This window comes from Oncorhynchus clarkii, chromosome 17 (assembly GCF_045791955.1).
Source record: "Oncorhynchus clarkii lewisi isolate Uvic-CL-2024 chromosome 17, UVic_Ocla_1.0, whole genome shotgun sequence".
Taxonomy (NCBI): Eukaryota; Metazoa; Chordata; class Actinopteri; order Salmoniformes; family Salmonidae; genus Oncorhynchus; species Oncorhynchus clarkii.
This window is the reverse complement of record NC_092163.1, coordinates 82,685,692-82,700,298: the sequence shown is the minus strand read 5'-3', so window position 1 is coordinate 82,700,298 and position 14,607 is coordinate 82,685,692. Positions and strand designations below refer to the sequence as shown.

General features: G+C 44.1%; 1 protein-coding gene across 2 annotated transcripts in view; it reads left to right on the top strand.

Moving 5' to 3' along the window:
* LOC139371465 (plasma membrane calcium-transporting ATPase 2-like) overlaps nucleotides 1-14,607 on the top strand; it is a 186,607-nt gene that overhangs the window by 107,070 nt on the left and 64,930 nt on the right. For both annotated transcript variants that reach the window (XM_071111899.1, XM_071111901.1), the window contains 2 exons: nucleotides 8,864-9,078; nucleotides 13,493-13,735. In XM_071111899.1, coding sequence (XP_070968000.1) covers nucleotides 8,864-9,078; nucleotides 13,493-13,735 — 458 coding nt within the window. The remainder of the gene's footprint in view (nucleotides 1-8,863; nucleotides 9,079-13,492; nucleotides 13,736-14,607) is intronic.

Here is a 14,607-nt window from a genome sequence, read left to right as displayed (position 1 = left end):
GGAGTAGAGTGGAGTGGAGTAGAGCACATCAAATTAGAGTAGAGTAGAGTGGGGTAGAGTAGAGTAGAGTAGAGTAGAGCACATCAACGTAGAGTAGAGTAGAGCACATCAAAGCAGAGTAGAGTAGAGCACATCAAAGTAGAGTAGAGTAGAGTAGAGCACATCAAAGCAGAGTAGAGTAGAGCACATCAAAGTAGAGTAGAGTAGAGTAGAGCACATCAAAGCAGAGTAGAGTAGAGCACATCAAAGTAGAGTAGAGTAGAGTGGGGTGGAGTAGAGTAGAGCACATCAAAGTAGAGTAGAGTAGAGTGAGGTAGATTAGAGTGGAGTGGAATAGAGTAGAGTAGAGCACATCAAAGTAGAGTAGAGTAGAGCGCATCAAAGCAGAGTAGAGTAGAGCACATCAAAGCAGAGTAGAGTAGAGCACATAAAAGCAGAGCAGAGCACAGTAGAGTAGAGTAGAGTAGAGTGGAGTGGAGTAGAGTAGAGTAGAGTGGGGTAGAGTTAAGTGGGGTGGAGTAGAGTAGAGTAGAGTAGAGTAGAGTGGAGTGGATTAGAGTGGAGTGGAGTAGAGCACATCAAAGTAGAGTAGAGTAGAGCACATTAGAGTAGAGTAGAGTGGAGTAGAGTGGAGTAGAGTAGAGTAAAGCAGAGTAGAGTAGAGCACATCAAAGCAGAGCACAGTAGAGTAGAGTAGAGCACTGTAGAGTAGAGTAGTATACAGTACAGTAGAGTACAGAAGAGTAGAGTAAAGGACGGGATATTAGAGTAGACCACAGGGGGGTAGAGCAGAGCACATCAAAGTAGAGTATTGTACGGTAGAGTAGCATAAAGTACAGTAGAGTAGAGCAGAGCACAGTAGAGTAGAGCAGAGCACTGCAGAGTAGAGCACTATAGAGTAGAGTAGTGTAAGTACAGTATAGTGAAGTACAGTAGAGTAGAGCACATCAAAGTAGAGTAGAGCACAGTAGAGTAGAACGGAGGAGAGTAGAATAGAGCACAGTAGAGTAGAGTACCGGAGAGCAGAGTAGAGTAGAGCTAGGTAGAGAAGAGCACAGTAGAGTAGAGTAGAGCACAGTGGAGTAGAGTAGAGCACAGTGGAGTAGAGTAGAGTAGAGTAGAGCACTGTGGAGTAGAGCACAGTAGAGTAGACTAGAGCACAGTGGAGTAGAGCACAGTAGAGTAGAGCACAGTAGAGTAGTGTAGAGTAGAGTACAGTAGAGCACATCAAAGCAGAGTAGAGTAGAGTAGAGCACATCAAAGCAGAGTAGAGTAGAGCACATCAAAGCAGAGTAGAGTAGAGTAGAGCACATCAAAGCAGAGTAGAGTAGAGCACATCAAAGCAGAGTAGAGTAGAGCACATCAAAGCAGAGTAGAGTAGAGCACATCAAAGCAGAGTAGAGTAGAGTAGAGCACATCAAAGCAGAGTAGAGTAGAGCACATCAAAGCAGAGTAGAGTAGAGCACATCAAATTAGAGTAGAGTAGAGCACATCAAAGCAGAGTAGAGTAGAGCACAACAAAGTAGAGTAGAGTAGAGCACATCAAAGCAGAGTAGAGTAGAGCACATCAAAGCAGAGCAGAGCACAGTAGAGTGGAGTAGAGTGGAGTGGAGTCGAGCACATCAAATTAGAGTAGAGTAGAGTGGGGTGGAGTAGAGTAGAGTAGAGCACATCAAAGTAGAGTAGAGTGGGGTGGAGTAGAGTAGAGTAGAGCACATCAAAGTAGAGTAGAGTAGAGCACATCAAAGCAGAGTAGAGTAGAGCACATCAAAGCAGAGTAGAGTAGAGCACATCAAAGTAGAGTAGAGTAGAGCACATCAAAGCAGAGTAGAGTAGAGCACATCAAAGTAGAGTAGAGTAGAGCACATCAAAGCAGAGCAGAGCACAGTAGAGTAGAGTAGAGTGGAGTGGAGTAGAGCACATCAAAGTAGAGTAGAGTAGAGCGCATCAAAGCAGAGTAGAGTAGAGCACATCAAAGCAGAGTAGAGTAGAGCACATAAAAGCAGAGCAGAGCACAGTAGAGTAGAGTAGAGTGGAGTGGAGTAGAGCACATCAAAGTAGAGTAGAGCGCATCAAAGCAGAGTAGAGTAGAGCACATCAAAGCAGAGTAGAGTAGAGCACATAAAAGCAGAGCAGAGCACAGTAGAGTAGAGTAGAGTGGAGTGGAGTAGAGTGGGCTGGAGTAGAGTAGAGTGGGGTAGAGTAGAGTGGGGTGGAGTAGAGAAGAGTAGAGTAGAGTGGAGTGGATTTGAGTAGAGTGGAGTGGAGTAGAGCACATCAAAGTAGAGTGGAGTAGAGTAGAGTAAAGCAGAGTAGAGTAGAGCACATCAAAGCAGAGCACAGTAGAGTAGAGTAGAGTAGAGCACTGTAGAGTAGTATACAGTACCTTAGAGTACAGAAGAGTAGAGTAAAGGACGGGATATTAGAGTAGAACACAGGGGGGTAGAGCAGAGCACATCAAAGTAGAGTATCGTACGGTAGAGTAGGATAAAGTACAGTAGAGTAGAGCAGAGCACAGTAGAGTAGAGCAGAGCACTGCAGAGTAGAGCACTGTAGAGTAGAGTAGTGTAAGTACAGTAGATTAAAGCCCAGTAGAGTAGAGCACAGTAGAGTAGTGTACAGTACAGTACAGTACAGTAGAGTAGAGCACATCAAAGTAGAGTAGAGCACAGTAGAGTAGAACGGAGGAGAGTAAAATAGAGCACAGTAGAGTAGAGTAACGGAGAGCAGAGTAGAGTAGAGCTCGGTAGAGTAGAGCACAGTAGAGTAGAGTAGAGCACAGTGGAGTAGAGTAGAGCACAGTGGAGTAGAGTAGAGCACTGTGGAGTAGAGCACAGTGGAGTAGAGCACAGTAGAGTAGAGCACAGTGGAGTAGAAAACAGTAGAGTAGAGCACAGTAGAGTAGTGTAGAGTAGAGCACAGTAGAGCACAGTAGAGTAGAGCACAGTGGAGTAGAGTACAGTGGAGTAGAGCACAGTAGAGTAGAGTACAGTAGAGCACAGTAGAGTAGAACACAGTAGAGTAGAGCACAGTAGAGTAGTGTAGAGTAGAGCACAGTAGAGCACAGTAGAGTAGAGCTCAGTAGAGAAGAGTAGAGTACAGTAGAGCACAGTAGAGTAGAGTAGAGCACAGTGGAGTAGAAAACAGTAGAGTAGAGCACAGTAGAGTAGTGTAGAGTAGAGCACAGTAGAGCACAGTAGAGTAGAGCTCAGTAGAGAAGAGTAGAGTACAGTAGAGCACAGTAGAGTAGAGTAGAGCACAGTAGAGTAGTCAACTTACACACAGCGCTGACACACACACTTATCCCACCAGACATGCCACCAGGGGTCTTTTCACAGCCCCTGTTCCAGAAGAAATTCAAGGAAACAGTATTATACAGAGCCATGAGTGCCTGGACCTCCCTTCCATCTCATATAGGGCCTGGACCTCCCTTCCATCTCATATAGGGCCTGGACCTCCCTTCCATCTCATATAGGTTCTGGACCTCCCTTCCATCTCATATAGGGCCTGGACCTCTCTTCCATCTCGAATAGGGCCTGGACCTCCCATCCATTTTATATAGTGCCTGGACCTACCTTCCATCTCATATAGTGCCTGGACCTCCCTTCCATCTCATATAGGGCCTGGACCTCCCTTCCATCTCATATAGGGCCTGGACCTCCCTTCCATCTCATATAGGGCCTGGACCTCCCTTCCATCTCAAATAGTGCCTGGACCTCCCTTCCATCTCGTATAGTGCCTGGACCTCCCTTCCATCTCGTATAGTGCCTGGACCTCCCTTCCATCTCGTATAGGGCCTGGACCTCCCTTCCATCTCGAATAGTTCCTGGACCTCCCTTCCATCTCGTATAGGGCCCGGACCTCCCTTCCATCTCGAATAGTGCCTGGACCTCCCTTCCATCTCGTATAGGGCCCGGACCTCCCGTCCATCTCGTATAGTGCCTGGACCTCCCTTCCATCTCGTATAGTGCCTGGACCTCCCTTCCATCTCGTATAGTGCCTGGACCTCCCTTCCATCTCGAATAGTGCCTGGACCTCCCTTCCATCTCGTATAGGGCCCGGACCTCCCTTCCATCTCGAATAGTGCCTGGACCTCCCTTCCATCTCGTATAGGGCCCGGACCTCCCTTCCATCTCGTATAGTGCCTGGACCTCCCTTCCATCTCGTATAGGGCCCGGACCTCCCTTCCATCTCGTATAGTGCCTGGACCTCCCTTCCATCTCGTATAGTGCCTGGACCTCCCTTCCATCTCGTATAGTGCCTGGACCTCCCTTCCATCTCGTATAGGGCCCGGACCTCCCTTCCATCTCGTATAGTGCCTGGACCTCCCTTCCATCTCGTATAGGGCCCGGACCTCCCTTCCATCTCGTATAGGGCCCGGACCTCCCTTCCATCTCGTATAGGGCCCGGACCTCCCTTCCATCTCGTATAGTGCCCGGACCTCCCTTCCATCTCGTATAGTGCCTGGACCTCCCTTCCATCTCGTATAGTGCCCGGACCTCCCTTCCATCTCGTATAGGGCCTGGACCTCCCTTCCATCTCGTAAAGTGCAAGTGAACAGATTTCAGACCTGGTTTAAAAATAAAAATTAAAAAAACACCTCACGGCACAGCGCCTCTCCCCCATGTGACCTACTGGTTGTGTGAATGTACTGACATGTGTAACTGATAGATGCACACACACACACACACACTACATGTTACTGTTTGTAAACGAATGTAAATTGTAAAGTATTTAGTCTCTAATGTAGTAGAGCACAGTGGAGTAGAGTAGAGTAGAGTAGAGCACTGTGGAGTAGAGCACAGTAGAGTAGACTAGAGCACAGTGGAGTAGAGCACAGTAGAGTAGAGCACAGTAGAGTAGTGTAGAGTAGAGTACAGTAGAGCACATCAAAGCAGAGTAGAGTAGAGTAGAGCACATCAAAGCAGAGTAGAGTAGAGCACATCAAAGCAGAGTAGAGTAGAGTAGAGCACATCAAAGCAGAGTAGAGTAGAGCACATCAAAGCAGAGTAGAGTAGAGCACATCAAAGCAGAGTAGAGTAGAGCACATCAAAGCAGAGTAGAGTAGAGTAGAGCACATCAAAGCAGAGTAGAGTAGAGCACATCAAAGCAGAGTAGAGTAGAGCACATCAAATTAGAGTAGAGTAGAGCACATCAAAGCAGAGTAGAGTAGAGCACAACAAAGTAGAGTAGAGTAGAGCACATCAAAGCAGAGTAGAGTAGAGCACATCAAAGCAGAGCAGAGCACAGTAGAGTAGAGTGGAGTAGAGTGGAGTGGAGTCGAGCACATCAAATTAGAGTAGAGTAGAGTGGGGTGGAGTAGAGTAGAGTAGAGCACATCAAAGTAGAGTAGAGTGGGGTGGAGTAGAGTAGAGTAGAGCACATCAAAGTAGAGTAGAGTAGAGCACATCAAAGCAGAGTAGAGTAGAGCACATCAAAGCAGAGTAGAGTAGAGCACATCAAAGTAGAGTAGAGTAGAGCACATCAAAGCAGAGTAGAGTAGAGCACATCAAAGTAGAGTAGAGTAGAGCACATCAAAGCAGAGCAGAGCACAGTAGAGTAGAGTAGAGTGGAGTGGAGTAGAGCACATCAAAGTAGAGTAGAGTAGAGCGCATCAAAGCAGAGTAGAGTAGAGCACATCAAAGCAGAGTAGAGTAGAGCACATAAAAGCAGAGCAGAGCACAGTAGAGTAGAGTAGAGTGGAGTGGAGTAGAGCACATCAAAGTAGAGTAGAGCGCATCAAAGCAGAGTAGAGTAGAGCACATCAAAGCAGAGTAGAGTAGAGCACATAAAAGCAGAGCAGAGCACAGTAGAGTAGAGTAGAGTGGAGTGGAGTAGAGTGGGCTGGAGTAGAGTAGAGTGGGGTAGAGTAGAGTGGGGTGGAGTAGAGAAGAGTAGAGTAGAGTGGAGTGGATTTGAGTAGAGTGGAGTGGAGTAGAGCACATCAAAGTAGAGTGGAGTAGAGTAGAGTAAAGCAGAGTAGAGTAGAGCACATCAAAGCAGAGCACAGTAGAGTAGAGTAGAGTAGAGCACTGTAGAGTAGTATACAGTACCTTAGAGTACAGAAGAGTAGAGTAAAGGACGGGATATTAGAGTAGAACACAGGGGGGTAGAGCAGAGCACATCAAAGTAGAGTATCGTACGGTAGAGTAGGATAAAGTACAGTAGAGTAGAGCAGAGCACAGTAGAGTAGAGCAGAGCACTGCAGAGTAGAGCACTGTAGAGTAGAGTAGTGTAAGTACAGTAGATTAAAGCCCAGTAGAGTAGAGCACAGTAGAGTAGTGTACAGTACAGTACAGTACAGTAGAGTAGAGCACATCAAAGTAGAGTAGAGCACAGTAGAGTAGAACGGAGGAGAGTAAAATAGAGCACAGTAGAGTAGAGTAACGGAGAGCAGAGTAGAGTAGAGCTCGGTAGAGTAGAGCACAGTAGAGTAGAGTAGAGCACAGTGGAGTAGAGTAGAGCACAGTGGAGTAGAGTAGAGCACTGTGGAGTAGAGCACAGTGGAGTAGAGCACAGTAGAGTAGAGCACAGTGGAGTAGAAAACAGTAGAGTAGAGCACAGTAGAGTAGTGTAGAGTAGAGCACAGTAGAGCACAGTAGAGTAGAGCACAGTGGAGTAGAGTACAGTGGAGTAGAGCACAGTAGAGTAGAGTACAGTAGAGCACAGTAGAGTAGAACACAGTAGAGTAGAGCACAGTAGAGCTCAGTAGAGAAGAGTAGAGTACAGTAGAGCACAGTAGAGTAGAGTAGAGCACAGTAGAGTAGTCAACTTACACACAGCGCTGACACACACACTTATCCCACCAGACATGCCACCAGGGGTCTTTTCACAGCCCCTGTTCCAGAAGAAATTCAAGGAAACAGTATTATACAGAGCCATGAGTGCCTGGACCTCCCTTCCATCTCATATAGGGCCTGGACCTCCCTTCCATCTCATATAGGGCCTGGACCTCCCTTCCATCTCATATAGGTTCTGGACCTCCCTTCCATCTCATATAGGGCCTGGACCTCTCTTCCATCTCGAATAGGGCCTGGACCTCCCATCCATTTTATATAGTGCCTGGACCTACCTTCCATCTCATATAGTGCCTGGACCTCCCTTCCATCTCATATAGGGCCTGGACCTCCCTTCCATCTCATATAGGGCCTGGACCTCCCTTCCATCTCATATAGGGCCTGGACCTCCCTTCCATCTCAAATAGTGCCTGGACCTCCCTTCCATCTCGTATAGTGCCTGGACCTCCCTTCCATCTCGTATAGTGCCTGGACCTCCCTTCCATCTCGTATAGGGCCTGGACCTCCCTTCCATCTCGAATAGTTCCTGGACCTCCCTTCCATCTCGTATAGGGCCCGGACCTCCCTTCCATCTCGAATAGTGCCTGGACCTCCCTTCCATCTCGTATAGGGCCCGGACCTCCCGTCCATCTCGTATAGTGCCTGGACCTCCCTTCCATCTCGTATAGTGCCTGGACCTCCCTTCCATCTCGTATAGTGCCTGGACCTCCCTTCCATCTCGAATAGTGCCTGGACCTCCCTTCCATCTCGTATAGGGCCCGGACCTCCCTTCCATCTCGAATAGTGCCTGGACCTCCCTTCCATCTCGTATAGGGCCCGGACCTCCCTTCCATCTCGTATAGTGCCTGGACCTCCCTTCCATCTCGTATAGGGCCCGGACCTCCCTTCCATCTCGTATAGTGCCTGGACCTCCCTTCCATCTCGTATAGTGCCTGGACCTCCCTTCCATCTCGTATAGTGCCTGGACCTCCCTTCCATCTCGTATAGGGCCCGGACCTCCCTTCCATCTCGTATAGTGCCTGGACCTCCCTTCCATCTCGTATAGGGCCCGGACCTCCCTTCCATCTCGTATAGGGCCCGGACCTCCCTTCCATCTCGTATAGGGCCCGGACCTCCCTTCCATCTCGTATAGTGCCCGGACCTCCCTTCCATCTCGTATAGTGCCTGGACCTCCCTTCCATCTCGTATAGTGCCCGGACCTCCCTTCCATCTCGTATAGGGCCTGGACCTCCCTTCCATCTCGTAAAGTGCAAGTGAACAGATTTCAGACCTGGTTTAAAAATAAAAATTAAAAAAACACCTCACGGCACAGCGCCTCTCCCCCATGTGACCTACTGGTTGTGTGAATGTACTGACATGTGTAACTGATAGATGCACACACACACACACACTACATGTTACTGTTTGTAAACGAATGTAAATTGTAAAGTATTTAGTCTCTAATGTATTTTGGTTATGTGTCAGACCCCAGTAAAACTAGCTGCCGCCATTGTCGTCGGCTAATGGGGATCCTAATTAACCTAATCAAAATACAATCAGAATCAGAATACAATAGAGTAGAATACAGTAGAATAGAATAAAGTAGAGTAGAGTACTGTAGAATAGAGTACTGTAGTTTAGAGTAGAATGGAGCAGAGTACAGTACAGTAGAATATAATATAGTAGAGTAGAACATAATAGAATATAACTAAGGGTAGAGTAGAATGGAGTAGAACAGAATATAATAAAGTAGAGTAGAGTACTGTAAAAATACAGTACTGTAGTTTAGAGTACAGTAGAATGGAGTACAGTAGAGCAGAGTACAGTACAGAAAAATATAATATAGTAGAGTAGAACAGAATAGAATATAACTAAGGGTAGAGTAGAATGGAGTAGAACAGAATATAATAAAGTAGAGTAGAGTACTGTAAAAATACAGTACTGTAGTTTAGAGTACAGTAGAATGGAGTACAGTAGAGCAGAGTACAGTACAGTAGAATATAATAAAGTAGAGTAGAACATAATAGAATATAACTAAGAAGAGTAGAGTAGAATGGAGTAGATTAACTTTCTCCTTGTCCATCCAGGTCTGGTGATGTCAGCCATCACAGTGATCATCCTGGTGCTGTACTTTGCTGTGGACAACTTTGTCCTGCAGAAGAGGCCTTGGCTGACGGAGTGCACCCCCATCTACGTCCAGTACTTTGTCAAGTTCTTCATTATCGGTGTCACCGTGCTGGTGGTGGCTGTACCTGAGGGGCTGCCCCTGGCCGTCACCATCTCCCTGGCCTACTCTGTCAAGGTGACACATTTTCTGCCTTTTGTTTTATATTTTATCTCTGACCAATTAGAAGTGTCAAAGGATTAGAATCATGAGAATGATATAGCCACTCTTTGCATTGATGAGGGCTTTGCACAATCTTGGCATTTTCTCAACCAGCTTCACCTGGAATGCTTTTCCAACAGTCTTGAAGGAGATCCCACATACGCTGAGCATTTGTTGGCTGCTTTTTCTTCACTCTGTGTTCCAACTCATGCCAAACCATCTCAATTGGGTTGATGTCAGGGGATTGTGGAGGCCAGGTCATCTGATGCAGCACTCCATCACTCTCCTTCTTGGTAAAATAGACCTTATACAGCCTTGAGGTGTGTTGGGTCATTGTCCTGTTGAACAACAACTGATTGTCCCACTAAGCCCAAACCAGATGGGATGGCATATCGCTGCAGAATGCTTTAGTAGCCATGCTGGTTAATTGTGCCTTGAATTCTAAATAAATCACAGACAGTGTCATCAGTAAAGCACCCCCACACCATCACACCTCCTCCTCCATGCTTCACGGTGGGAAAAACACATGTGGAGATCATCCGTTCACCAACACTGCGTCTCACAAAGACACGGTGGTTGGAACCAAAAATCGCAAATTTGGACTCCAGACCAAAGGACAGATTTTCTCCGGTCTGATGTCCATTGCTCATGTTTCTTGGCCCAACCAAATCTCTTCTTCTTATTGGTGTCCTTTAGTAGTGGTTTCTTGCATTTATTTGGGCTGCAATTTGTAAAGCTGGTAACTCTAATGAATGTATCCTCTGCATCAGAGGCAACTCTGGGTCTTCCTTTCCTGTGGCAGTCCTCATGAGAGCCAGTTTCATCGTAGCGCTTGATGGTTTTTGCGACTGCACTTGAAGAAACTTTCAAAGTTATTGAAATTTTCCGTATTGACTGACCTTCATGTCTTAAAGTAATGATGGACTGTCATTTCTCTTTGCTTATTTGAGCTGTTCTTGTCATAATATGTACTGGGTTTTTTACCAAATAGGGCTATCTTCTGTATTCCCCCCCTACTGTACCTTGTCACATCACAACTGATTGGCTGAAACGCATTAAGAAGGAAAGAAATTCCACAAATGAACTTTTAAGAACGCAGATACAGTACCTTGCGAAAGTATTCGGCCCCCTTGAACTTTGCGACCTTTTGCCACATTTCAGGCTTCAAACATAAAGATATAAAACTGTATTTTTTTGTGAAGAATCAACAACAAGTGGGACACAATCATGAAGTGGAACGACATTTATTGGATATTTCAAACTTTTTTAACAAATCAAAAACTGAAAAATTGGGCGTGCAAAATCATTCAGCCCCTTTACTTTCAGTGCAGCAAACTCTCTCCAGAAGTTCAGTGAGGATCTCTGAATGATCCAATGTTGACCTAAATGACTAATGATGATAAATACAATCCACCTGTGTGTAATCAAGTCTCCGTATAAATGCACCTGCACTGTGATAGTCTCAGAGGTCCGTTAAAAGCGCAGAGAGCATCATGAAGAACACCAGGCAGGTCCGAGATACTGTTGTGAAGAAGTTTAAAGCCGGATTTGGATACAAAAAGATTTCCCAAGCTTTAAACATCCCAAGGAGCACTGTGCAAGCGATAATATTGAAATGGAAGGAGTATCAGACCACTGCAAATCTACCAAGACCTGGCCGTCCCTCTAAACTTTCAGCTCATACAAGGAGAAGACTGATCAGAGATGCAGCCAAGAGGCCTATGATCACTCTGGATGAACTGCAGAGATCTACAGCTGAGGTGGGAGACTCTGTCCATAGGACAACAATCAGTCGTATATTGCACAAATCTGGCCTTTATGGAAGAGTGGCAAGAAGAAAGCCATTTCTTAAAGATATCCATAAAAAGTGTTGTTTAAAGTTTGCCACAAGCCACCTGGGAGACACACCAAACATGTGGAAGAAGGTGCTCTGGTCAGATGAAACCAAAATTGAACTTTTTGGCAACAATGCAAAACGTTATGTTTGGCGTAAAAGCAACACAGCTGAACACACCATCCCCACTGTCAAACATGGTGGTGGCAGCATCATGGTTTGGGCCTGCTTTTCTTCAGCAGGGACAGGGAAGATGGTTAAAATTGATGGGAAGATGGATGGAGCCAAATACAGGACCATTCTGGAAGAAAACCTGATGGAGTCTGCAAAAGACCTGAGACTGGGACGGAGATTTGTCTTCCAACAAGACAATGATCCAAAACATAAAGCAAAATCTACAATGTAATGGTTCAAAAATAAACATATCCAGGTGTTAGAATGGCCAAGTCAAAGTCCAGACCTGAATCCAATCGAGAATCTGTGGAAAGAACTGAAAACTGCTGTTCACAAATGCTCTCCATCCAACCTCACTGAGCTTGAGCTGTTTTGCAAGGAGGAATGGGAAAAAATTTCAGTCTCTCGATGTGCAAAACTGATAGAGACATACCCCAAGCGACTTACAGCTGTAATCGCAGCAAAAGGTGGCGCTACAAAGTATTAACTTAAGGGGGCTGAATAATTTTGCACGCCCAATTTTTCAGTTTTTGATTTGTTAAAAAAGTTTGAAATATCCAATAAATGTCGTTCCACTTCATGATTGTGTCCCACTTGTTGTTGATTCTTCACAAAAAAATACAGTTTTATATCTTTATGTTTGAAGCCTGAAATGAGGCAAAAGGTCGCAAAGTTCAAGGGGGCCGAATACTTTCGCAAGGCACGTAGGTATGTTAATTGAAATGCATTCCAGGTAACTATGTCATGAAGCTGGTTGAGAGAATGCCAAGTGTGTGCAAAGCTGTCATCAAGGCAAAGAGTGGCTATGTGAAGAATATATAATATATTTTGATTTGTTTAAGACTTTTTTGGGTTACTACTTGATTCCATACAGTATGTATTATTTCATAGTGTTTGATGCCTTCACTATTATTCTACAATGAAGAAAATAGTGAAAATAAAGACAAACCCTTTTTTTACACACCGTTTAAAAAAAAAAAAATTTAAGTTAGTCTAAATTCTGATTGGATTTATTACATCTGGACGTCCTCTCTTTTTAGTAGAGACATTTTTATCTGAGCCTCAATTTTAAATGTATTTAAAGAAACATGGTTATAGAATATTTATTTTTATTTTTTTTATGTCACCTACAATATCAGTATTCAAATGTGTACTGCCGTTGAATCTGGAGGGAAACATCATGGGGATGAATTCCAATCTGTTTTTAAATAATATTAGTTATAACTTAAATATATATATATTTTTTAAATGTTCTTGAAATGTTCTGAGAAACCTCAAGGACAAGGTAAAATGTATATTGTTGTAAACATCAAAGGAATATTATATTAAACCTAAAACAAATATGCTATGAACATTAATTAAAACAGACATTTCATTCTTACAACATTAAGGGAATGCGCTGTGCTACCTAACTTAAACAGTGTAGGAATTCCCTCACAACTGAGCATATTTTGTGATTTGGAAACCTATCTCTGGTCATGTACCCACACTTTTCCCCCACAACCTAATTAATTGTTCTGGGAACCTTTAAAGACCTCAGAAACGTTGTTCGGCCAAAACTCTTGCAACATCAAATGTATGTTTTTGTGCACCTTGATACAAACATGATGTGAATGTCAGCAAAACTTGACCGTTTTAGTGTTTTGGGAACATATCTCTTATGCCCACAATGTTCCCGCAAACTAACAAAAAACGTTTTAGGAACTTTGGAAGAACATGAAAACCTTTGTTCTGGGAACATTCTTGTTGCAACCTAATAGAAACATTGTTTTAATCTGCACAAATTAACATTTTTTGGGTGTTTTGAGAACATATCTTTTGTCATACCCACACAACGTTCCCACAACTTAATTCAACATTCTGGGAACCTTTAAAGAACAGACTAAATGTGTTCTGAGAGCGTTCTTTGTAACATCAGATTCATGTTTTTGCGCCCTAAAAGAAACATTGTAGAATCATACCTACAACTGGAACGTTTTGGGGTATTTTGGGAGAATAACTTTTGTGATGTCCCTACAATGTTCCCACCAGACTGTTCCCACATTCTGGGAACCTTTAAAATAATGATTAAATCACACTTATTAAATGTGTTCTAGGAACGTCCTTGAAACATCAGGCAAATGTTGTATACAAACACTCTATAATCATCATCACAAACTGGACGGTATTTATTAATATATTCATAATTAATTATATATTAATTAGACCTAACACATGTTCTGGAAACCTTCTGGGCATTTTATTTAGTAATCCAAGAATCTGTAGCTATGTATCCAAATATGCTACATAGTTCAACACATCATTTTAGAATGTTTTCTGGGTTCTAGTTAGTATCTTTTCTGTTGAGGTTGTTGTGAAGCTCAGTGGATATTTCCTCAACAGAAAATGATGAAAGATAATAACCTGGTTCGCCACCTTGATGCGTGTGAGACGATGGGGAACGCCACGGCCATCTGCTCCGACAAGACTGGCACTCTGACCACCAACCGCATGACGGCCGTAGCGTGCTACGTCGGAGACGTCCACTATAAGGAGATACCAGACCCCGGAGCGCTGACTGCCAAGTCTCTGGACATACTGGTCAATGCCATCTCCCTCAACAGCGCCTACACCACCAAGATACTGGTAAGATACAACACACACACTGCAGTATTACCACCAAGATACTGGTATGATACTATGTACTGCTCCAAGTTACTGGTAAGATACAACACACACACTGCAGTATTACCACCAAGATACTGGTAAGATACTATGAAACTAGTACTACTTAATACAGCCTGCTCCTATACCAAGTTACTGGTAAGATCAATGTTTTCCACTAGTGCCGTCTGTTGGTTATACAGTCGATTACAGACTCATTTTCAGCCAACTGCTTTTTTACATTTAAAGATGGTGTATGCAGAAATCGCTCCACCATTTCCTGGTTGCTACAATTCTTAATAGTTTGCCTAATTTCAGTTTACAGTATGTGTCAAAACAAGTGTTGAGAATCATTGTACCATCTAAACTGTTTGGAAATATATTTTCCATAACAAATGATATTGTATTTTCTTCTGTTTGAAGCTGGTGGACAAAAACTAAACATGAGAACGGGAAGCATAGAAGTAGCGCATACAGAACATATCTACAGCATTTTAGACTTGCTTTCAATGAGACTGACAGATCTATAAGACACATTTCTACGTGAATTCAGTTCGGTCACCCCAAAAAGTTACATATTGCCGCTTTAAATTAACTGGACTACTTTTCAATTCCCTTTCAGATAAAAGTCTGTCGAGCCTTCTCCCACTAGAATGAACGATATGCGTCTTCTAGTGATCTATTTATAGGACAGGCGCCTGTCAATCACAAAGCCAGCCATGACAGGGAAACACTGCTAGTTTCACAGTCTGCTGTCTGGGGCCAGTAAACATGTCGGGCCAGTGGATCTCGTCAGTCATTGTTCTGCGCATTTTTTTGCATTCCAGTTCAACATCTACCTGCTCTTGTCACAG